Source organism: Salmo salar, chromosome 15 (assembly GCF_965601325.2).
Source record: "Salmo salar chromosome 15, fSalSal1, whole genome shotgun sequence".
Lineage (NCBI taxonomy): Eukaryota > Metazoa > Chordata > Actinopteri > Salmoniformes > Salmonidae > Salmo > Salmo salar.
In genome coordinates this window covers 101,475,055-101,500,887 of record NC_138305.1, presented here as the reverse complement: position 1 = coordinate 101,500,887, position 25,833 = coordinate 101,475,055, and the positions used below count along the sequence as shown (strand labels likewise).

Here is a 25,833-nt window from a genome sequence, read left to right as displayed (position 1 = left end):
ATAACTGAGTCAGGTTTGTAGGCCTCCTTGCTCGCACACGCTTTTCAGTTCTTCCCACAGATTTTCAATAGGATTGAGGTCAGGGCTTTGTGATGGACACTCCAATACCTTGACCTTGTTGTCCTTAAGCCATTTTGCCACAACTTTGTAAGTATGCTTGGGGTCATTGATCATTTGGAAGACCCATTTGCAACCAAGCTTTAACTTCCTGACTGATGTCTTGAGATGTTGCTTCAATATATCCACATAATGGATATATGTAAACTTCTGACCCACTGAAATTGTGATACAGTGAATTTTAAGTGAAATAATCTGTCTGTAAACAATTGTTGGAAAAATTACATGTCATGCACAAAGTAGATGTCCGAACTGACTTGCCAAAACTATAGTTTGTTAACAAGAAATTTGTGGAGTGGTTGAAAAACAAGTTTTAATGACTCCAACCTAAGTGTATGTAAACTTCCGACTTCAACTGTACATACATACACATACCTACATAGATATACATACTTTTTTAAGAATATACCTTTATTATTCCCCGCAAACCATACCACCCTTCCCCCAATTGGAGTAAACCAATAAACAATAACACTTAGGCTTCTACCTTCAGTTTATACATATTATACACATTTTACAGACACAATCTATTTTACAATTGTAATATTTTGTTTGTTTTTAGTCCTTCCTCAATTTCTGATGTCCATCCAGTTTGATTTATTTTTGTAACTGTGCAATTTCACAACTTTTCTGAATCTATATACATTTTACAGACCCCACATGTTTTACATTGGTTATCTTGTTATTAGTCCCACCCTTCAGCTCCATTCAACCACTCCCATCTATCGCTTAACCCCATCCATTTTGGATTTCTATTTGCCATATATTTTTCAACTTTGCTGTGATGCTTCACAAAAGTACTGACCCTTTCTATTCTCATAGCTTCTACAGAATGACTTGTTCTGATTAATGTCATGACTTGTTCTGATTAATGACCACCACTTTTGGGTGTGTTACACAAGTGCAATGCTCCCATAATATCTATTCGTTACTCAATAAGTGTATTACAGATGCAGACAGCCCTTACTCAGCTTTAGTGTTACTACACACATGAAGTCATAGGGGAGAGAGCGATGAGGAGGAGGGTGGATGAGGAGGGGGGGTGTGTCTTGAATTAGAAGAATGACTCTCCACCACTCTTGCACAACCCGGCACTGGGTGTTTTAGAAAGTGTGTCAGGGAGCGACAGAACGGAGAGAGGAGGGTCGTGACATTCACACAGGTTTATGTGTTTAATGTAAAAAGGAGGAAGGAATAAGTCATCTTTGGGAGATAAACGTTACTCAGTGTGGAAAGAAGACGATTAAAAACAATCTCAGTCAGGTATGAATCTGATTTTCATAACAGAATAACTAGGACATTAATTTCACAATATTTAAGAATGTTGTGTGGCATGTTATGTCTTGTTTGAAATAGACAATGTCTGCTGTGTGTTGCTGTACATGTGTAGGAGTACTGTAATTATCTGGATGTTAGACAGAGATCCTGCTTTCTCTACTTGCTGTGAATGTAGTTTATCTGCTGTTTGACAGCTATAACTACAGTATATTTTAATGTCTATCTCAGACTCACCCCACTGTGAAGTATGTGGTTGTGGCTGGACGATAAACCGAAATACACCACATTAGTACAGCTGTATAGGAAAGACATGTACAGTACCTTACACTAGTTCAAACTGACCAGTGGATATCAGTTGAGATATACTGGTAGTGCCCTGTATCCTGATGATGATGGCAAGAAACTCCAATTCCTGTTGCATGATTCAATGATGATCACGCAGTGAAGGAATGGAGAAGGGGAGATGGAAAGGATGACGAATCGTGTAAAAACAAGATGCTGTACAACAGCTACGTTCTACAACGCATATTATAAAGTTACATGAGATTTGTTACACATTTCAAAGGGAAATGCAATGGATCTAAACGTAAACTATAAGCAGATATACAGATATACCTATACGTAAACCTATCTATAGATGGATAGACGAAATCACAGGGAACGTTTATCTTTTGAAAAATAAATAAAAGGAACTGAAATTGGGAACAGTTTAAAACAGCTGTGTGAAATTGAGTTTTGATGAGTGAAGTTTGGTTTTTGAAAAGAAAAGGGGAAGTTAGTTGGAAGTGAAGAGTGAGCGAGCGATGGAGAAAGAGAGGGGCGAAGGAAGGAAAGTGAGTTCGTGACTCATGGTTAGTGAGTCCTGCTTTGCTCTTCAGTGCGTGTGTATGTGTGTGCGTGCTTAAGTGTTCGGGTGTGTGTGTGCGTGAATGCATGAGTGTGTGTGTGTGTTTGTGATGCGCGAGTTGACTCATCATAACCCGCCGAACCGCGGGGCAGGCGGGGTTAGGATCATTAAATATTGTGTGGATGAAGGGCGGGCGGGTTAAATACAGATAAAACAATACCTTAGGCTGGTTTATACTTTGTCTATCGACATGTCTGTAGACAATTAGAATGCGACAAGTGTAGCTGGTCAAAACGACATTTAATTTATATTCGGTGGAATGTAGACCTTCGCTTCAACCGTCTGTTTCCTTCTCTCAGACGGATGAAAAAAGTTCAACTTTGACCCTGTCGCTGCGTCCGTTGTCATGGTTACCTGACAGCTTGCAATGAAAGTTCTAAAATTCTCTGGTATAATGTGCTGCTTTTATTTTGTCACACTCACAACCGTAAGCTATTATCTGTAATGAGCTCACCATTAACATGTACATAATGATATTGTTGTGAGTTTATTTTCCTTTAATAATGAATAAAAAGTATCTAAAGTTAAGACAGTGTCAGCTATGATATGGTCATTATTTGAACAGCCAGGGTTACTACGTTTTGGTATACTCAAGGTGTATAGAAGGGGGTTGCGGATGGGTTACTAGCAATTGCAGCTAGCTAACATAGCATCCCTCTGTTTGAGGCGGGGCGGCAGGTAGCCAAGTGGCTTTAGAGCGTTGGACTAGTAACCGAAAGGTTGCAAGATTGAATCCCTGAGCTGACAAGGTAAAAAATCTGTCGTTCAGCCCCTGGTCAAGGCAGTTAACCCACTGTTCCTAGGCTGTCATAGAAAATAAGAATTTGTTCATAATTGACTTGCCTAGTTAAATAAAGGTAAAATAAAATAATTGAGCAGGGTGTTTGAGTAGGCTAAACTTGCTAGCTAGCTGCATTTGCTAGCTACTAAGTGAAAATGAAACAAAATGTTGCTTTTTTATTTTTGAATAAATATATTTGATCAAAACTGTTCAACTATTGTCTTTCTATCTCTCTGAGTCAACTACTCACCACATGTTATGCACTGCGGTGTTAGCTAGCTGTAGCTTATGCTTTCAGGACTAGAGTCATTCTCTGATCCTTTGACTGGGAGGACAACATATCAGTTCATGCTGCAAGAGCTCTGATAGGTTGGAGGACATCCTCCTGAAGTTGTCATAACTACTGTGTAAGTCTATGGAAGGAGGTGAGAACCATGAGCCTCCTAGGTTTTGTATTGAAGTCAATGTACCCAGAGGAAGACAGAAGCTAGCTGTCCTCCAGCTACATCATGGTGCTACCCTACAGAGTGCTGTTGAGGCTACTGTAGACCTTCAATATTAGGAAGGGGTTACTAAGGTTTGGTATACCCAGTGTATAGTCAGGTGGTTTCTGATAGGTTACTAGCAATTGCAGGCGGGTACGGTTGAACAAACAGCTGACCTGCGCACCACTAGTGTGTGCCCTCGCCTCCGACACAGGAAGCACCACACCTGTCTTCCTCTTTTTAAAGATCACTAGAGGTCTCTGTGGGAGGATTAGTGACAGCATAGAAAGAGAGAGACTCCAATAATATGAACTACTAATTTCATGAAAGGCAATTCAAATGCAGTTCAGAACCAACATCTCATGCACTAATCCTATAGTGACTGCTTGAGCTCTCAGTTAATAAATAAGGGTATGAATAAAGCTTTGTCATATTGTATTGTTAAATACCAACAGAGAAGGAGGAAAGACAGCAATTCTAACTGCGCAAGCATAAAGGAGTTAAACTGCATTTAAATGGTCAAGGGGGTTATCAACCCCTCAGGCCTTTAGCAGTCAGTATCTAGGAACATTATAAACTGGCTAGTTCAAGCCCTGAATGCTGATTGGCTGACAGCCGTGGTATATCAGACTGTATACCACAGGTCTGACAAAACGTTTATTTTTAGTGCTCTATTTACATTGGTAACCAGTCAACAGCAATGCAGCAAATCCATAAAGACATATTTTCTCTCATTTATTTGGCATGTTAACCACTCCAGATCCAACCTAGAGAGAGGAAGAAAGAGACATGATGTCCCATCACCATATTGTGCTCAACTAAACCAGGCCTAGGCTATTGAAACAAAATAAATATTTACTGGCTTGCTCAGTCATAACCAATATATTCAAACTTCTGATTTAAGTTGAGTTTAGTTTCTATTAATCAATATAATCTACAAAACATGTAAACTACAATTGAAGGATTGTGTGAGCTGACAGTACTGTTGATTCTCTCCCAACACATACATAAGTTACATATTGTCACGCAAAGTTACTCTATTAGTGAGCGTGTAACACAAACATTCGCTCTGTGACAGTGCTGTGTGCCTTGTGGCGGTGGTACAGTACTATTTATAAGGCGGCTGAAATGTTGCTGCTGCTATTTCTGCATGCTACAGGTGTGCAGCAGCACGAGCAGAGTGGTGCGTTACATACCAGCTGGCTTTCTCAGAGGCAGGCTGGGTTGAACTAGGAAATGTGTTACAGACAATACTGTTTTCAGTCTATCAATAAAATTTATTTATAAAGCCATTTTCACATCAGCCGATGTCACAAAGTGCTGTACAGAAAACCCAGCCTAAAGCCTCAAACAGCAAGCAATGCAGATGTAGAAGCACGGTGGCTAGGAAAAACTCCCTAGAAAGGCCAGAACCTAGGAAGAAACCTAGACAGGAACTAGGCTCTGAGGGGTGGCCAGTCCTCTTCTGGCTGTGCCGGGTGGAGATTATAACAGAACATGGCCAAGATGTTCAAACGTTCATAGAAGACCAGCAGGGTCAGATAATAATAATCACAGTGGTTGAAGAGGGTGCAACAGGTCAGCACCTCAGGAGTAAATGTCAGTTGGCTTTTCATAGCCGATCATTCAGAGTTAGAGACAGCAGGTGTGGATCACAGACTCTAACTGATACTATGGATAGGAGTTCAGTAGTGAATGCAGGGAGAGTGTCACAGAGAGAGGGAAGTAGTGAGTCTCATAGAGCATTGTTGACAAAGTCATTGAAGGGACCAGCAAGTGTAGCATACAGTACATGACAAATTGGTTTTCAAATGTTAGAAATCAATTGAACTTGGACCTCGATGTAGGGTCATTAACTTCACACACTTAGACTATACTCCAATAAGCATGGGTAGAGTGAGTAAGGATTCACTTAGACCAGCGGTCTCCAACGTTTTCTAGCTATTTAAATTTTTTTTTTAACATGTCGCAAGCTACTATTTTTCTTCTAGTTTTCAAATAGCACATTATTCTCTTCTCCTCTACCCTGCAACTCTTTCCCGGGTCCTTAGTGTACAAGAGAAAGTAGTGCACTATGTGTTCTGTGAATATACCTGGTAAAATAATGTTTCATAAACTAAGAGGGGCCCTATAACATCTGTGATTTTTCCCCAATTTTTTGTTGTTGATATTTTCCCAAATTATGTTTGCACTTATTTTTCACTCTTAAAATTAAAATTGTTAATGGAAAAACAATGAAATTGGATGTTCTGAGTCGATGTCAACGCTTAAATCACATCAAAATACATGTTTTTTCAGGTCTGGAAAAATTGTGATTTTCTTTGTGTATTCCCCTTTAATTGTGCATCTGGCCCTTTAATTGTGCATCTAGTGAGTGAGGAATGTACCATCTAATGTGCTGGTCTAGCGATGGTTCTGTACTGCTGCTGCTCATTTCATGGAAAAGTGTGCAAATAATAGATACAAATTATATACTTACTCATGATATACTTCTGCCAGGTAAGACTACTTTACAGTTAACATTTAATTGAGAAGGTTTTGCGGAAAGTACTTCTGTCAACCCACAAGTTGGTTATCACATCAACTGGCTACACACGGAGTGATAAACAAACGCGCGCATCACAAAGACAGACGGGTATAATATTGCTGGAAATTAATTGGCAGATATTGTGGGATAATGTCAATGTTGTTGTGTTGATTAGATAGTAGCTGGGAGTTTACGGTATCTCATAGTTGTGAGATGTGTTTATGACAGTTTGCGATCGAACAAGTGAAAATTGTACTTTCAGAATCGTTTGTCGAGCTACTCCTAGGTGGGCTGCGAGCTCGCTATCAACCTGTTGGAGACCCCTGATTTAGACTATAACGTTACACTGTAAAACAAGTTTGTTTGATTCATATTACAAAAGTCTATTACCAAGATTCCTTAACATTTTTATGTCAAATCCAATCCGGATTTCGTGTGGTTAATTTCATCTCAAATTACTTCAACCTAGTAACGTACATGGAACTCAAATCAAATTGTATTTGTCGCATACACGTGTTTAGCAGATATTATTGCGGGTGTAGCGAAATGTTTGTGCCTCTAGTTCCCGACAGTGCAGCAATATCTAACAAGTAATATCTAACAATTTCACAAATACCTAATACACACAAATCTAAGTAAAGGAATGGAATTAAGAATATATGGATGAGCAATGTCAGAGCAGCATAGCCTGAGATACAGTAGATAGTATAGAATACAGTATATACATATGAGATGAGTAATGCAAAATGTGTAAACATTATTAAAGTGACATTATTCAAGTCACTAGTGTTCCATTTATTAAAGTGGCCAATTATTTCAAGTCTGTCTATGTAGGCAGCAGCCTCTCTGTGCTAGTGATGGCTGTTTAAGGGTGGTGCTGTAGGTGTCCTGGAAGGCAGGTAGTTTGCCCCCCAGTGTTGTGTAGACCGCACCACCCTCTGGAGAGCCCTGCGGTTGTGGGCGGTGCAGTTGCCGTACCAGGCGGTGATACAGCTCGACAGGATGCTCTCGATTGTGCATCTGTAAAAGTTTGAGGGTTTTTGGTGACAATCCAATTTTCTTCAGCCTCCTGAGGTTGAAGAGGTGCTGTTGCGCCTTCTTCACCACGCTGTCTGTGTGGGTGGACCATTTCAGTTTGTCTGTGATGTGTACGCCAAGGAACTTAAAACTTTCCACCTTCTCCACTACTGTCCTGTCGATGTGGATGGGGGGGTGCTCCCCTTGCTGTTTCCTGAAGTCCACGATCATCTCCTTTGTTTTGTTGACATTGAGTGAGAGGTTATTTTCCTGACACCACACTCCCAGAGCCCTCACCTCCCCCCTGGAGGCTTACTCATCGTTGTTGGTAATCAAGCCTACTACTGTTGTGTCGTCTGCAAACTTGATGATTGAGTTGGAGGCGTGCATGGCCACGCAGTCATGGGTGAACAGGGAGACAGGAGGGGACTGAGCACGCAACCTTCTGAGGCCCCAGTGTTGAGGATCAGCGAAGGGGAGGTGTTGATTCCTACCTTCACCACCTGGGGGCGGCCCGTCAGGAAGTCCAGGACCCAAATGCACAGGGCAAGATTTAGACCCAGGTCCTCGAGCTTAATGATGAGCTTGGAGGGTACTATGGTGTTGAATGCTGACCTATAGTCAATGAACAGCAAGCATTCTTACATAGGTATTCGTTTTGTCCAGATGGGATAGGGCAGTATGCAGTGTGGGTGCGATTGCATCGTCTGTGGACCTATTGGAGCAGTAAGCAAATTGGAGTAGGTCTTGGGTGACGGGTAGGGTGGAGGTGATATGATCCTTGACTAGTCTCTCAAAAGTACTTCATGATGACATAAGTGAGTGCTACGGGGCGATTGTCATTTAGTTCAGTTACCTTTGCATTCTTGGGAACAGGGACAATGGTGGCCATCTTGAAGCATGTGGGGACAGCAGACTGGGATAGGGAGAAATTGAATATGTCCATTAACACATCAGAAAGCTGGTCTGCGCATGCTCTAAGGACGCGGCTAGGGATGCTGTCTGGGCTGGCAGCCTAGCGAGTGTTAACACATTTAAATGTCTTACTCACGTTGGCCACGGAGAAGGAGAGCCCACAGTCCTTGGTAGTTGGCCGCGTCGGTGGCACTGTGTTATCATCAAAGTGGGCAAAGAACATGTTTAGCTTGTCTGGGAGAAAGGTATCATGGCTGGTTTTCCTTTTGTAGTTCGTGATTGTCTGTAGACCCTGCCACATACACTCAGCAAAAAAAGAAACGTCCTTTTACTGTCAACTGCGTTTATTTTCAGCAAACTTAACATGTGTAAATATTTGTATGAACATAACAAGATTCAACAACTGAGACATAAACTGAACAAATTCCACAGACATGTGACTAACAGAAATGGAAAACTGTGTCCCTGAACAAAGGGGGGTCAAAATCAAAAGTAACAGTATCTGGTGTGGCCACCAGCTGCATTAAGGACTGCAGTGCATCTCCTCCTCATGGACTGCACCAGATTTGCCAGTTGTTGCTGTGAGATGTTACCGCACTCTTCCACCATGGCACCTGCAAGTTCCCGGATATTTCTGGGGGGAATGGCCCTAGCCCTCACCCTCCGATCCAACAGGTCCCAGACGTGCTCAATGAGATTGAGATCCGGGCTCTTCGCTGGCCATGGCAGAACACTGACATTCCTGTCTTGCAGGAAATCACACACAGAATGAGCAGTATGGCTAGTGGCATTGTCATGCTGGAGGGTCATGTCAGGATGAGCCTGCAGGAAGGGTACCACATGAGGGAGGAGGATGTCTTCCCTGTAACGCACAGTGTTGAGATTGCCTGCAATGACAACAAGCTCTGTCCGATGATGCTGTGACACACCGCTCCAGACCATGACGGACACTCCAAATCAATCCCGCTCCAGAGTACAGGCCTCGGTGTAATGCTCATTCCTTCGATGATAAACGCAAATCTGACCATCACCCCTGGTGAGACAAAACTGCGACTCGTCAGTGAAGAGCACTTTTTGCCAGTCCTGTCTGGTCCAGTGACGGTGGGTTTGTGCCCATAGGCAACGTTGTTGCCGGTGATGTCTGGTGAGGACCTGCCTTACAACAGGCCTACAAGCCCTCAGTCCAGCCTCTCTCAGCCTATTGCTAACAGTCTGAGAACTGAGCAGGAATTGTGCGTTCCTGGTCTAACTCGGGCAGTTGTTGTTGCCATTCTGTACCTGTCCCGCAGGTGTGATGTTCGGATGTTCCGATCCTGTGCAGGTGTTGTTACACGTGGTCTGCCACTATGAGGACGATCAGCTGTCCGTCTTGACTCCACTTTGTCTCTATACTGATGTTTCACCTGTTTGTCTTACGGAGAGAATGACAACTCTGGTTGTATTCTGCCATATTCCCAGTCACCTTGCCATGGTTAAATGTGGTGGTCCGCGCTTTCAGTTTAATGCGAATGCTGCCATCTATCCACGGTTTCTGGTTAGGGTAGGTTTTAATAGTCACAGTGGGTACAGCATCTCCTATAGACTTCTTGATGAACTCAGTAACCGTCTCGGTGTACACATCAATATTATTCTCTGAAGCTTCCCGGAACACATCCCAGTCCGCGTGATCAAAACAATGTTGAAGCGTGGATTCCAATTGGTCAGACCAGCGTTGAATATTCCTCAGCACGGGTACTTCCTGTTTGAGTTTATGCCTATAGGAAGGGAGGAGCAAAATTGAGTCATGGTCAGATTTGCCGAAAGGAGGGCGGGAGAGGGCCTTACATTCATCCCGGAAATTTGAGTTGCAATGGTCGAGAGTTTTTCCAGCGCGAGTGCTACAGTCAATATGCTGATAGAATTCAGCTAGCCTTTTCCTCAAATTTTCTTTGTTAAAATTGAAATCAATGTGCTTAAACTGATTGTTTTAGTTATGCTAACAAAGCTACTCAAGTTGTTTTGACACGTTTTTAAGTGGAGAGGACACATATTTGCTAGTCAGAAAAACTAAACTATTTGTTGTTTCAATTGAACAAAGTTATACAGTTGAAACAACTACTTTGAAAAGAACACATTTCAGAACTGACAAAGCTTTTGAAATTATATAATAGAAATTTAAGTGGGGAACATTATCCTCCCATCTGTCTCTTGCTCTTGTGTGAGCTTTTTTGCCAGTTTCAAAACCGGCAGCACACTCTGTAATTTCAACCCATTAACAGACCACTTTAGCTACAATGACATTCTCAGTCATGGTTACATTAGCTTTTTATTTGTTACTTTTTACATGTAGTTATTTATCGTCCTTCTTTAAATGCACTAGCTAAAGTCGCTCTGGATAAAAGTGTCTGACCAAAATGTAAATGTCAAAATGAACTGTTGCAAATACTGAGTATTATTCTAATGAGCTCCACCCCCCAAAAAATAAGATGAAGTCATTTTGATATTTTCAGTTAACACTACTGTTATGTTGCTTCAGTTGATTTGACTTGAGTAAACATGTCGTTCTTAGTTGATTTAATTTCATAACTTAAGAGAATTTGATACGTTGTAGTTATCTTAACTTTATATTTTTGTCAACACAACTGTTATGTTGGTTCAATTGATTTGACTTCATGGTTGTGAATTTCTAAGTTGAGTAAGCACATTGTTTTTGCTAACTCAATTTGAATTAATATCTTTTGAATTTTTGAGTGAGTTGAAGTCAACTCACGCATATAGGGAAGGACACTCAACAAGCACAGCACTTACACAAATGACTGATGATTGGCTGGGAGAAATTGATGCTAAAATGATTGTGGGGCCTGTCTTGTTAGGCTTCAATGCAGCTTTTGACATTATCGATCATAGTCTGCTGCTGGAAAAACGTATGTGTTATGGCTTTACACCCCCTGCTATAATGTGGATAAAGAGTTACTTGTCTAACAGAACACAGAGGGTGTTCTTTAATGGAAGCCTCAAACATAATCCAGGTAGAATCAGGAATTCCCCAGGGTAGCTGTTTAGGCCCATTGCTATTTTCCATCTTTACTAACGACATGCCACTGGCTTTGAGTAAGGCCAGTGTGTCTATGTATGTGGATGACTCAACGCTATACATGTCAGCTACTACAACGACTGAAATGACTGCAACACTTGCTGCAGTTCGTTTCAGAATAGGTAGCAAGGAGTAAGTTAGTCCTGAATATTTCCAGAACTAAAAGCATTCTATTTGGGACAAATCATTCACTAAACCTCAATTACATCTCGTAATGAATAATGTGGAAATTGAGCAGGTTGAGGTGACTAAACTGCTTGGAGTAACCCTGTATTGTAAACTGTCATGGTCAAAACATTTTGATACAACAGTTGCTAAGATGGGGAGAAGTCTGTCCATAATAAAGCACTGCTCTGCATTCTTAACAACACTATTAACAAGGCAGGTCCTACAAGCCCTGGTTTTGTCGGACCTAGACTACTGTTCAGTAGTCTGGTCAGGTGCCACAAAGAGGGACCTGGGAAAATTGCAGTTGGTTCAGAACAGGGCAGCACGGCTGGCCCTTAAAAGTACACGGAGAGCTAAGATTAATGACATGCATGTCAATCTCTCATGGCTCAAAGTGGAAGAGAGATTGACTTCATCATTACTTGTTTTTGTAAGAGGTGTTGACAAGCTGAATGTACCGAGCTGTCCGTTTAAAATACTAGCGCACAGCTCGGACACCCATGCATACCCCACATGACATGCCACCAGAGGTCTCTTCACAGTCCCCAAGTCCAGAACAGACTATGGGAGACGCACAGTACTACATAGACCCATGACTACATGGAACTCTATTCCACATCAGGTAACTGATGCAAGCAGTAAAAAGCAGGTAAAAATGCACCTTATGGAACAACGGGGACTGTGAAGAGACACAGACAAAGGTACAGACACATGCATACGCACACATTGGGATATTGTTGTATGGCGGGATTGAACATTTTGTGTTGTGGATATTTGGTGGTGTATGATGTACTGTTTTATCTTTAGCTCATTCAGTACAAACATAGTTCACTGCTTTATCTGTTGTTTTATATGTAATGTGGGTCCTTTGGTGTGTTTGGACCCCAACAAGAGTATCTGCTGCCTTGGCAGCAGCTAATGGGGATACCTAATAAATACAAAACATAACATTTATTTAGCACATTTAGTTGACTTGACTAGATACAACAAGTAATTTTGACTGGATCTCTAATTTTTTTTTTTTTACTGTGTACTCCAATAAGCATGGGTACAGTGAATAAGGCTTTTGTCAGGAACTAGGTGATAAGCTGTAGTAACGTTTCAGGTCAAACTATTGTAGAAAACCTTGTGGAATTATTGATATCTCTTCTTTGCAACAGAGTTTCACCCTGTCGGAGCAAGAATGACATCACATGTGAAGCTGAGAAAAGAGAGAGTTGGAGCTGTGGACTATGACATACAAATCAAAGGTAGGGGAAGTCCTTGTTGTTTTTACCCTCTTACGTTACTTTACTGCACAGCCAGCGAAGATTTTAGCATGTAAATCTTGGTGGGGCAAACTCCCCAATTTTTGGGTTGTTGATGCATGCCAGCAATGCCACTACACAACAGAACACTAAACAATACATTAATTGTACTTAAACAAATGTGGTTTCTACTGACAATTGAGGGAACGATGAGCGGATAAGAGGCATTCCGTAATTTCGATGAAGACATTAATGAGCGAGCTAATTCGGACGTAGTCAATATAACTATGTGTTCAGCAGTTTTGAAATGTACAGTGACAGAATGCAGAACATTGGCTGCTCTTACAGTATTTTCCCTGTACACCAAGTCAGAACTGTAGGATAAATAAAGGGGACAATGAAACCTCTTACAATATTAGATGATGACATTTCTCAAAAACAGGTTATAAGCTACATGATTCCAAGGTGGCGTAGCAGTCAGACATCTTGTCTCGTCCCATGTGTATATATCTTTTATCTTTTTCTTTGCATTTTTAAAAATATTTTTCCTAAACCTCAACTTCAAAATACTCTCCTGCAACTCGCCTCACCCAATGTGGTGTGGATCTGTTTTTTTTGTAAAGTATTTCTATTTACCTCCATACTGGAATACCTCAACTGAAGCTAACTAGCTACCAGCTATCAGCATCAGTCTACTAACCTTTAGCTCGGAAAGCTCTCGCCAGTTTGTACAATGCGTTTCAAACCAGAGCATACCGGACCTATTTTTCTCTCCATATCCCCGGATTCCTAACGCAATCTCCGAACCCTTTCATCTGGATCATGGCAGCTAGCTAACCGCAACCCGGGTTGACTACTCCTGGCTAACGTTTCCGTCCCGGAGCAAGCACCAACTAGCCTGGGGCTAGCCCATGCTAGACCCATCTCCCGGCTAGGGCTCCTGGGCTACTCCTGAAGCCCACTCCTCGGCTACAATATCCGGACCCCTTCTACTGCCGGTACGGGACACGGAACCCCGCCGATCCTTCACGACTGGAATACCGACATAATCTGCCCGAGGATCCCAACAGGCCCCTCAGGCATGACGTCCCCTGAAGGCCCATTCTGCTAACCGTGGCCTGCTAGCTAGCTATAGCATATTGGACTGTTAGCTGATCCACCGGCCAGTTTCTTGGACCACTATACCCATTTTGCCAATTGGACTTGGACCCCTCTGCTACTTGGAACCCTATTAATTCCACGACTGGTCTATCGACGTCACCTCACGAGGAGGCAAAAACAGACTTCCCCCCCATCGTGACGTCCCTCTAAGGCCCTTATGCTAGCTTGCTAGCCCCGGCCTGCTAACTGTCTGAATCGCTGTGTCCCCAGCCAGCCCAACCACTCACTGGATCCATAGGATCACTTGGCTACGCATGCCTCTCCCTAATATCAATATGTCTTGTCCATTACTGTCCTGGTTAGTGATTACTGTCTTATTTCACTGTAGAGCCTATAGCCCTGCTCAATATGCCTTAACCAACCATGTTGTTCCACCTCCCACATATGCGATGACATCACCTGGTTAAAATGTCTCTAGAGACAATATCTCTCTCTTCATTACTCAATGCCTAGGTTTACCTCCAATGTTCTCTCTTCCTACCATACCTTTTGTCTGTACATTATGCCTTGAAACTATGCTATCGTGCCCAGAAACCTGCTCCCTTTACTCTCTGTTCCGAACGTGCTAGACGGCCAGTTCGTATAGCCTTTAGCCGTACCCTTACTCTACTTCTTCTTGGTTCCTCTGGTGATGTAGAGGTTAATCCAGGACCTGCTGTGCCTACTCCCCAGGTGCTCTCATTTGTTGACTTCTGTAACCGTAAAAGCCTTGGTTTCATGCATGTTAACATTAGAAGCCTACTCCCTAAGTTTGCTTTATTCACTGCTTTAGCACATTCTGCCAACCCGGATGACTTAGCCGTGTCTGAATCCTGGTTTAGGAAAACCACCAAAAACCCTGAAATTTCCATCCCTAACTACAACATTTTCCGCCTAGATAGAACTGCCGAAGGGGGCGGTGTTGCAATCTACTGCAGACATAGCCTGCAGAGTTGTGTCTTACTATCCAGGTCTGTACCAAAACAATTCGAGCTTCTACTTCTAAAAATTCACCTTTCCAGAAATAAGTCTCTCACTGTTGCTGCTTGCTATAGACCACCCTCTGGACACCATATGTGAATTGATAGCCCCCCATCTATCTTCTGAGCTTGTGCTGCTAGGTGACCTAAACTGGGACATGCTTAACACCCCAGCCATCCTACAATCTAAGCTTGATGCCCTCAATCTCACACAAATTATCAATGAACCTACCAGGTACAACCCCAAATCCGTAAACACGGGCACCCTCATAGATATCATCCTAACTAACTCGCCCTCCAAATACACCTCTGCTGTTTTCAACCAAGATCTCAGCGATCACTGCCTCATTGCCTGCATCTGTAATGGGTCTGCGGTCAAACGACCCTCCCTCATCACTGTCAAACGCTCCCTAAAACACTTCTGCGAACAGGCCTTTCTAATTGACCTGGCCGGGGTATCCTGGAATGACATTGACCTCATCCCGTCAGTAGAGGATGCCTGGTTATTCTTTAAAAGTGCCTTCCTCACTATCTTAAATAAGCATGCTCCATTAAAAAAAATGGAACTAGGAATAGATATAGCTCTTGGTTCACTCCAGACCTGTCTACCCTTGACCAGCACAAAAACATCCTGTGGCGTTCTGCACTAGCATCGAATAGCCCCCGTGATATGCAACATTTTAGGGAAGTTAGGAACCAATATACACAGGCAGTTAGGATTGCTAAGGCTAGCTTTTTCAAACAGAAATTTGCATCCTGTAATACAAACTCAAAGTTCTGGGACACTGTAAATTCCATGGAGAATAAGAGCACCTCCTCCCAGCTGCCCACTGCACCGAGGCTAGGAAACACTGTCACTACCGATAAATCCACAATAATCTAGAATTTCAAGATGCATTTTTCTATGGCTGGCCATGCTTTCCACCTGGCTACCCCTACCCCGGTCAACAGCCCTGTACTCCCCACAGCAACTCGCCCAAACCTCCCCCACTTCTCCTTCACCCAAATCCAGATAGCTGATGTTCTGAAAGAGCTGCAAAATCTGGACCCCTACAAATCAGCTGAGCTAGACAATCTGGACCCTCTCTAAAATGATCTGCCGAAATTATTGCAACCGCTATTACTACCCTGTTCAACCGCTCTTTTGTATAGTCTGAAATTCCCATAGATTGGAAAGCTGCCGGGGTCATCCCCCTCTTCAAAGGGGGGAGACACTCTAGACCCAAACTGCTACAGACCTATATGTATTCTACCCTGCCTTTCTAAGGTCTTTGAAAACCAAGTTAACAAACAGATTACTGACCATTTTGAATCTCACCGTACCTTCTCCGCTATGCAATCTGGTTTCAGAGCTGGTCATGGGTGCACCTCAGCCATGCTCAAGGTCCTAAACGATATCATAACCGCCATCGATAAGAGACATTACTGTGCAGCCGTATTCATCGACCTGGCTAAGGCTTTCGACTCTGTCAATCACAACATTCTTTTTGGCAGACTCAACAGCCTTGGTTTCTCAAATGATTGCCTTGCTAGGTTCACCAACTACTTCTCCGATAGAGTTCAGTATGTCAAATCGGAGGGCCTGTTGTCTGGACCTCTGGCAGTCTCTGTGGGGGTGCCACAGGGTTCAAATCTCGGGCCTACTCTCTTTTCTGTATGCATCAATGATGTCGCTCTCGCTGCTGGTGATTCTTTGATCCACCTACGCAGACGACACCATTCTGTATACCTCTGGCCCTTCGTTGGACACTGTGTAAACTAACCTCCAGATGAGCTTCAATTCCATACAACTCTCCTTCCATGGCCTCCAACTGCTCTTAAATGCAAGTAAAACTAAATGCATGCTCTTCACGTGATAGCTGCCCGCACCTGCCCGCCCGTCCAGCATCACTACTCTGGATGGTTCTGACTTAGAATATGTGGACAACTACAAATACCTAGGTGTCTGGTTAGACTGTAAACTCCTTCCAGACTCACATTAAACATCTCCAATCCAAAATGAAATCTACAATCGGCTTCCTATTTCGCAACAAAGCATCCTTCACTCATGCTGCCAAACATACCCTCGTAAAACTGACCATCCTACCGATCCTCGACTTCGGCGACGTCATTTACAAAATAGCCTCCAACACCCTACTCAGCAAATTGGATGCAGTCTATCACAGTGCCATCCGTTTTGTCACCAAAGCCCCATGTACTACCCACCACTGTGACCTGTATGATCTCGTTGGCTGGCCCTCGCTTCATACTCGTCACCAAACCCACTGGCTCCAGGTCATCTACAAGTCTCTGCTAGGTAAAGCCCCGCCTTATCTCAGCTCACTGGTCACTATAGCAGCACCCACTCGTAGCACGCGCTCCAGCAGGTATATCTCACTGGTCACCCCCAAAGCCAATTCTTCCTTTGGCCACCTCTCCTTCCAGTTCTCTGCTGCCAATGACTGGAATGAACTGCAAAAATCTCTGAAGCTGGAGACTCTTACCTCCCTCACTAGCTTTAAGCACCAGCTGTCAGAGCAGCTCACAGATCACTGCACCTGTACATAGCTCATCTGTAAATAGCCCATCCAATCTACCTCATCTCCATACTGTATTTATTTATTTATCTTGCTCCTTTGCACCCCAGTATCTCAACTTGCACATTCATCTTCTGCACATCCTACCATTCCAGTGTTTAATTGCTATATTGTAATTACTTTTCCACCATGGCCTATTTATTGCCTTACCTCTCCTATCCTACCTCATTTGCACATGCTGTATATAGATTTTTCTACTGTATTATTGATTGTATGTTTGTTTATTCCGTGTGTAACTCTGTGTTGTATGTGTTGAACTGCTTTGCTTTATCTTGGCCAGGTCACAGTTGCAAATGATAACTTGTTCTCAACTAGCCTACCTAGTTAAATAAAGGTGAAATAAAAAAATAAAAATGTGCATCACCAAGTCAGAAAAGTAACGTGAGGTGAAAATAGACCAAACTATTAGGGTGAGGCACATGGGCTATTAACAGCTTACTACACAACATACACTTAGTATTACTTTCTTAGCTACAGTATACATATCTCCCTTGCATATTACATCATTTATGCAGCAGCATACAAGACATTTTTTGACTCACATTATGATGTGCTCACTTAAACAGGAAGGTGGCGTGGCGGTCCATTGTGGGCAAATTTTGCCATCACACTTTGTCTTCAAAGTCTGGCATTCTCTGGATTTATGGTGGGAACTCTGGAAGAAAAAAACACACACAGCCACTCCATTGAATAGCAAGCTAGTGTTTGCTTTGCAATGCTTGCAGTTAGCCACTGATTCCTTCCAAACGACTCATTGTTGAGTTTGCGATTTCCAACTTGTTGTGTAATCTTTATGGCCGATGAGTATCGATACGTTTTATCTACAATTTCTCTTCATTATTTATCTTCATATGATCAAGGATTAAAAAGGATTTGCCAGTAGATTGTCGACTTGATTCATGATGATGACTGCTAGCTAAGACTTTGAAAGTAAGATGATGACATGATCAGTCCAATCAAAGCTACTGTACATATAACGTGATTTGACGTCATTTCATCTGTGGCCAATGACCTTGAGCCTTATTAGAAGGGTACTTGTAATATAACTCTATGGCAGGACCTAAAGGGCTGAAATTTTGGACGTCTACCCTTAATAAGGACATAAACTTGGTGATGACGTAGTATCCCCATGAGTCACTAAGCCAATCATGGCGCAATGCTCCTATTTTTTTCTGGCTCGCTCCACCACAGAAAGCACTGAGCTAGGCTGAAAGACCTGCATTTTGGAGCTGCCTTACTGTATGCAGCTTTATTAACTCAATGATATATAATAATTTTTTTACATTGTTTGCAAACTGAAATGTGAGATGTATTAATGCCAAAATAACATGCAAAACAGGCAAGCCCCTCCCCCCCCATTTTTATTTATTTATAAATATATATGTTCTCTTAGGTCTCTCTTTATGTAGTGTTGTCTCTCTTGTCGTGATGTGTGTGTTTATCCTATATTTTTATTTAATTAAATTTTACCGTAAATTCCGGACTATAAGCCGCAACTTTTTTCCCAGGCTTTGAACCTCGCGGCTTAAACAATGACGCGGCTAATATATGGATTTTTCCCGCTTTCAATTTTTTTCCCTCCAAAAAAACACATTTCTGTGACGTGCTCAGTTTTTTGGCAGCATGAAGCTTTCATTAGACCAATGAAATTGCCGAACGGGTTAAGGTCAAACTACTTTTTTGTTTACTGTTTAGATTAAATCGAGCGCTCTCAAACTTCCCATCATTCTGATTACGGTAGTCATTTTGTCACCCTCATCATGGCAAAGACATGGAGAAATGCATATGATGCAGCTTTGAAGTTGAAGGCGATTGATCTGGCTGTTGGAAAAGGAAATAGAGTTGCTACACGGGAGCTTGGTCTTAATGAGTCGATGATAAGACGTTGGAAACCGCAGCGTGAGGAATTGACTCAGTGCAAAAAGACAACTAAAGCTTACTGCAAATGTTTTTAATTTTGTTACAAGCTGTGTTTCGTTAAAGCCTATTTATTTTTGTTTACAAGCCGTGTTTCGTTAAAGCATGTGTAAAGTTGATTTGTTTCAATGTACCGGTAGGCACCTGCGGCTTATAGACATGTGCTGCTTATTTATGTTCAAAATATATGATTTTTTTTAATTCAGTGGGTGTGGCTTATATTCAGGTGCGCTTAATAGTCCGGAAATTACGGTAATCCCAGCCCCGTCCCCACAGGAGGCCTTTTGGTAGGCCGCCATTGTAAATAAGAATTTGTTCTTAAACTGACTTGACTAGTTAAATAAAGGTTAAATAAAAAAAATATATATTTGCTAAAAATGTGGGGCTCAAAAGCCCTGAATGACGGGTCGCCACTGTGCACAGCTCATGTTTCATGTTCCCCTTCTCACTACCTGCTGGTTCGTACAACATAGTTCTAGATCAACGCATGTTCATTAGTCTCATCCCACTGGGCACAGACTGGTTGAATCAATGTTGTTTCAACGTATTGTGAATGTGGAATCTACATGGAAAATACATCAGATTTGAAAAAAGTAATTGTTGTTTTGAGGGTGAAATTTCAACCACAGAATTATGTCATCATGGTAACCAAAATCCACTTCAATCAGTGCAGATGAAGGAGAGAAGATGGGTTAAAGAAGGATTTTTAAACCTTACACAATCCATGTCCCAATTGTATTATGTGTGTCATTCAGAGAGTGAATGGGCAAGACAAAATATTGAAGTGCCTTTGAACGGGATATGGTAATAGGTGCCAGGCGCACTGGTTTGAGTGTGTCAAGAACTGCAACACTGCTGGGGTTTTCACGCTCAACAGTTTCTTGTGTTTATCAAGAATGGTCCACCACCCAAAGGATATCCAGCCAACTTGACACAACTGTGGGAAGCATTGGAATCAACATGGGCCAGCATCCCCGTGGAACACTTTCAACACCTTGTAGAGTCCATGCCATGTTTGCCTTCAGGCATTTTTTGTGCAACTCAATATTAGTAAGGTGTTCCTCATGTTTTTTACGCTTAGTGTAGATCCAAGAAGAAATGCTGGAGTGGCTAGCGAAGAGTCAAGATCTGAACCACATCCAAAACCTATGGCAAGATCTGAAAACAAGAAGGCCCGCGCGCGCACTGTTAAAGCGCCCAATTCACCGCTTTATTGACAACGTTTCCATCCCAAACGGATCTTCGTCAGGTCGAACAAAAAAAGATCTGAAAACAGCAGTTGGTGGAGGACACCTCTCAAACATTGAATAATTAGAGTGGTTTGCTGCTGAAGAGGTGCCAAAATTGCCAGTAGAAAGGTGCAGCAAGCTCATTGATGGCTACAAGAAGAGTTTATCTGCAGTTATCTTGGCCAAAGGCCATGCAACCAAGTACTAGCTCTGGGGTTGCAATAATTTTGTCCATGGCATTTGTCTTTTATTTTCTAAATTACTTATAAAATTGGTTCTGCAATGTTGAAAATTCAATAACAAGGTTATTTTAACTTATTTTAGAAGAAATAGTGAATGATTCACGAAAAGTGCAAGGGTGCCAATATATTTGGCTGCAACTGTATACATCTCTCTCCTTACAAATGTTTCTTTTCCTTTCTCTCCCTCCCCCTCTCTTTCCTTCTCTCTCTCTTCCTCCCCCCTCTTTCCTCTCTCTCGCTCTCTCTGTGCTCCCACCCCCAGAGGTGCGTTGTCAGTTGGTGGACCAGTTGAAGGTTTTGGATCTGCAGCTGGAGCAGAAATCTCAGCAGCTTCAGGATCTGACAGACTACCTGCGTAGACGCAGTGAGATAGAAGGAGAGTACGCACGCTCGCTGGACAAATTGGCAGAGAGGTTTACCTCCAAAATCAAAAGGTAAGTTGCTCACAGATATGTTTGTGCTATTTCTGTTACTTGTTGAGTTGGCAGGACAGCACAAACGTATATGGGACCAGGCTAGAGTTGAGATGGCTTTGTGTCTCTGAATCTACTCTCATGCATGCTACCATTTACATAGGGCTGGTTTCCCAGACACAGATTAAGCCTATTCTTGAACTAAAAAAAAGTGTTTTTACATTTCCCATTCTATTATTTTCCGTTCTAGTAACTAGAGTGGTTAATTTCTATGGTTAAAACATGTCCCTTCCCTGTGCCTCTATCTTTCAGGAAGGAGCCTGGTAGTGGTCAGTCTGTGGCCCAGTGTTGGCTGGTCCTGCTGGCTCAGACCAGACAGGAGAGCAAAGACCACAGTGGTGTGAGTGACAGCTGTAGCACCACCCTCACCCAGCCCCTCACACACTGTCTGGAGATCACACAGCGCCTGGCCAAGAGGGTACTGCTCTATCTTCATTTGATTCATTTAGCCAGGATAGTCCACTCAGTTACACTTGCAACTGTTTTCCAGGGAGTCCTGGGGAATCCTATCTCTTTCTATTCTGTCTCTGTCTCTATTATATCTCTGTCTCTATTATCTCTATTCTGTATGTATCTTCTATCTGTCTCTATTCTATCTGTCTCTATTCCCTGTCTCTATTATCTCTACCTCTATTCTATCTCTCTCTTCTATCTACAGTTGAAGTCAGAAGTTTACATACACCTTAGCCAAATACATTTAAACTCAGTTTTTCACAATTCCTGACATTTAATCCTTGTAAAAAATCCCTGTTTTAGGACAGTTAGGATCACCACTTCATTTTAAGAATGTGAAATGTCAGAATAATAGTAGAGAGAAATATTTATTTCAGCTTTTATTTCTTTCATCACATTCCCAGTGGGTCAGAAGTTTACATACACTCAATTAGTATTTGGTAGCATTGCCTTTAAATTGTTTAACTTGGGTCAAACATTTCAGGTAGCCTTCCACAAGCTTCCCACAATAAGTTGGGTGAATTTTGGCCCATTCCTCCTGACAGAGCTGGTGTAACTGAGTCAGGTTTGTTGGGCTCCTTGCTCGCACACACTTTTTTCAGTTCTGCACACAAATTTTCTATGGGATTGAGGTCAGAGCTTTGTGATGGACACTCCAATACCTTGACTTTGTTGTCCTTAAGCCATTTTGTCACAACTTTGGAAGTATGCTTGGGGTCATTGTCCATTTGGAAGACCCGTTTGCGACCAAGCTTTAACTTCCTGACTGATGTCTTGAGATGTTGCTTCAATATATCCACATAATTTCCCTTCCTCATGATGTCATCTATTTTGTGAAGTGCACCAGTCCCTCCTGCAGCAAAGCACCCACACAACATGATGCTTCACGGTTGGGATGGTGTTCTTCGGCTTGCAAGCCTCCCCCTTTTTCCTCCAAACATAACGATGGCCGTTATGGCCAAACAGTTCTATTTTTGTTTCATCAGACCAGAGGACATTTCTCTAAAAAGTAGGATCTTTGTCCCCATGTACAGTTGCAAACCGTAGTCTGGCTTTTTTATGGCGGTTTTGGAGCAGTGGCTTCTTCCTTGCTGAGCGGCCTTTCAGGTTATGCTGATATAGGACTCGTTTTACTGGGGATATAGATACTTTTGTACCTGTTTCCTCCAGCATCTTCATAAGGTCCTTTGCTGTTGTTCTGGGATTGATTTGCACTTTTCGCACCAAAGTACGTTCATCTCTAGGAGACAGAATGCATCTCCTTCCTGAGCGGTATGATGGTTGCGTGATCCCATGGTGTTTATACTTCCGTACTATTGTTTGTACATATGAACGTGGTACCTTCAGGCGTTTGGAAATTGCTCCCAAGGATGAACCAGACTTGTGGAGGTCTACAATTGTTTTTCTGCGGTCTTGGCTGATTTCTTTTGATTTTCCCATGATGTCATGCAAAGAGGCACTGAGTTTGAAGGTAGGCCTTGAAATACATCCACAGGTACACCTCCAATTGACTCAAATGATGTCAATTAGCCTATCAGAAGCTTCTAATGCCATGACATAATTTTCTGGAATTTTCCAAGCTGTTTAAAGGCACAGTCAACTTAGTGTAAACTTCTGACCCACTGGAATTGTGATACAGTGAATTATAAGTGAAATCATCTGTCTGTAAACAATTGTTGGAAAAATTACTTGTGTCATGCACAAAGTAGATGTCCTAACTGACATGCCAAAACTGTAGTTTGTTAACAAGAGATTTGTGGAGAGTTTTAAAAACGAGTTTTAATGACTCCAACCTAAGTGTATGTAAACTTCCAACTTCAACTGTATGTCTCTTCTATCTATGCCTCTATTCTTTCTCTATTTTTTCTCTCTCTTCTATTGCTGTCTCTTCTATGTCTCTATTCTTCTATGCCTCTATTCTATCTCTGTCTCTTCTCTATTCTATCTCTCTCTGTTGTCTCTATTCTATCTCTATTCTGTCTGTCTCTTCTCTCTGTTTCTCTTATCTCTATTATATCTCTGTCTCTATTCTCTCTGCCTGTCTCTATTTTGTCTCTATTCTGTCTCTCTGTTGCCTCTATTATTTTTCTCTCTATTCTATCTCTGTCTGTCTTTATTGTCTCTATTCTCTCTGTCTATATTCTCTATTCTATGTCTGTTTCTATTGTCTCTATTCTATATATATATTGCCTCTATTCTGTCTCTATTTGATATCTGTTCTCTCTTTCTCTATTCTATCTCTGTCTGTCTCTATTCTATATGTCTCTATTCTCTGTCTCTATTCTATATCTATTGTCTCAATTTTGTCTTTATTCTGTCTCTATTATATCTATTCTCTGTCTCTATATCTATTGTCTCAATTCTGTCTTTATTCTGTCTCTATTATATCTATGTCTCTGTCTATATTCTATATCTGTCTCTATTCTATTTCTCTATCTCTATTATATGTCTCTATTCTCTCGGTCTCTATTCTCTATTCTATCTCTCTGTCTCTTCTATCTCTCTCTATTCTGCCTCTCTTTATTGTCTCTATTCTTTGTCTCTATTCTTTCTGTCTTTACTGTCTCTATTATATTTCTCTATCTCTATTGTCTCTTCTGTCGCTATCGCTGTCTATATTCTACATCTCTCTATTCTTTCTCTATCTATTGCCTCTATTTTGTCTCTATTTGATCTCTGTTCTCTCTTTCTCAATTCTGTCTCTATTATATATATATCTCTATTCTCTCTGTCTGTCTCTATATATATATCTCTATTCTCTCTGTCTGTCTCTATTGTCTCTGTTCTATATCTGTCTCTGTTGTCTTTATTCTATATCTCTATTTCTATATCTCTATTGTCGCTTTTATATATATGTCTCTACTCTCTGTCTCTATTATATAGTTGTCTCTATCTGTCTCTATTATATTTCTCTCTATTATATCTGTCTCTATTCTGTCTATTCTATATCTATTGTCTCAATTCTGTCTGTATTGTCTCTATTATATGTCTCTATTGTCTATATTCTATATCTGTCTCTATTCTATAGCTCTTGTCTTTATTCTGTCTCTATTATATCTATTGTCTATATTCTATATCTGTCTCTATTCTATTTCTCTATCTCTATTATATGTCTCTATTCTCTCGGTCTCTATTCTATCTGTCTCTGTCTCTTCTATCTCTCTATTCTGTCTGTCTTTATTGTCTCTATTCTTTGTCTCTATTCTTTCTGTCGCTATATTTCTCTCTATCTCTATTGTCTTTTCTGTCGCTATCGCTGTCTATATTCTACATCTGTCTCTATTCTGTATCTATTGCCTCTATTTTGTCTCTATTTGATCTCTGTTCTCTCTTTCTCAATTCTGTCTCTATTATATATATCTCTCTATTCTATCTATGTCTGTCTCTATTGTCTCTATTCTATATCTGTCTCTATTCTATATGTCTCTATTCTATATCTGTCTCTGTTGTCTCTATTCTATATCTCTATTTCTATATCTCTATTGTCACTTTTATATATATGTCTCATCTGTCTCTATTATATTTCTGTCTCTATTATATCTCTGTCTCTATTCTGTCTATTCTATATCTATTGTCTCAATTCTGTCTGTATTGTCTCAATTCTGTCTGTATTGTCTCAATTCTGTCTGTATTGTCTCAATTCTGTCTGTATTGTCTCAATTCTGTCTGTATTGTCTCTATTCCGTATCTGTCTCTATTCCGTATCTGTCTCTATTCTATATCTGTCTCTATTATATATTGTCTTTATTCTATTCATGTCTCTATTCTCTGTCTATTATATTTCTCTCTTTTCTGTCTCTATTCTATATGTATTGTCTCAATTCTGTCTCTATTCTATTTCTGTCTGTCTCCATTCTATGTCGCTATTGTCTCTATTCTATCTCGGTCTTTATTCTATCTCTGTCTCTATTCTTTGTTTCTATTCTTTGTCTCTATTCTGTCTCTGTCTTTATTCTGTCTATATCACTCTATTGTCTCTATTCTATAGCTCTCTATTCCGTATCTGTCTCTGTTCTGTATATGTCTCTATTCTGTATCTATTCTATCCCTGTCTCTATGGTCTCTATTCTATTTCTGTCTTTATTCTATATCTATTGTCTCAACTCTGTCTCTATTTTCTCTATTCTGTATATATTGCCTCTTTTCTATCTCTCTTTTCAATATCTGTCTTGATTCGGTCGCTATTCTCTCTCTCTCTATTATATTTTTGTCTCTTGTCTCTATTCTATATCTATTGTCTCTATTCTATATGTATTGTCTCAATTCTGTCTCTATTCTATTTCTGTCTGTCTCCATTCTATGTCGCTA

General features: G+C 41.3%; 1 protein-coding gene across 4 annotated transcripts in view; it reads left to right on the top strand.

The window, feature by feature from the left end:
* Window positions 1-1,199: 1,199 nt before the first annotated feature.
* Window positions 1,200-25,833, top strand: part of LOC106572702 (rho GTPase-activating protein 4) — a 42,021-nt gene continuing 17,387 nt past the window's right edge. For 2 of the 4 annotated variants that reach the window (XM_014147097.3, XM_014147098.3), the window contains exons 1-4: window positions 5,945-6,067; window positions 12,429-12,518; window positions 20,862-21,033; window positions 21,325-21,490. In XM_014147097.3, coding sequence (XP_014002572.1) covers window positions 5,950-6,067; window positions 12,429-12,518; window positions 20,862-21,033; window positions 21,325-21,490 — 546 coding nt within the window. In that variant the 5' untranslated portion in view covers window positions 5,945-5,949. Of the gene's footprint in view, window positions 1,381-5,944; window positions 6,068-6,134; window positions 6,204-12,428; window positions 12,519-20,861; window positions 21,034-21,324; window positions 21,491-25,833 lie in introns of those variants that run through there. The other 2 variants (XM_014147099.2, XM_014147100.2) reach the window with 2 other exon arrangements.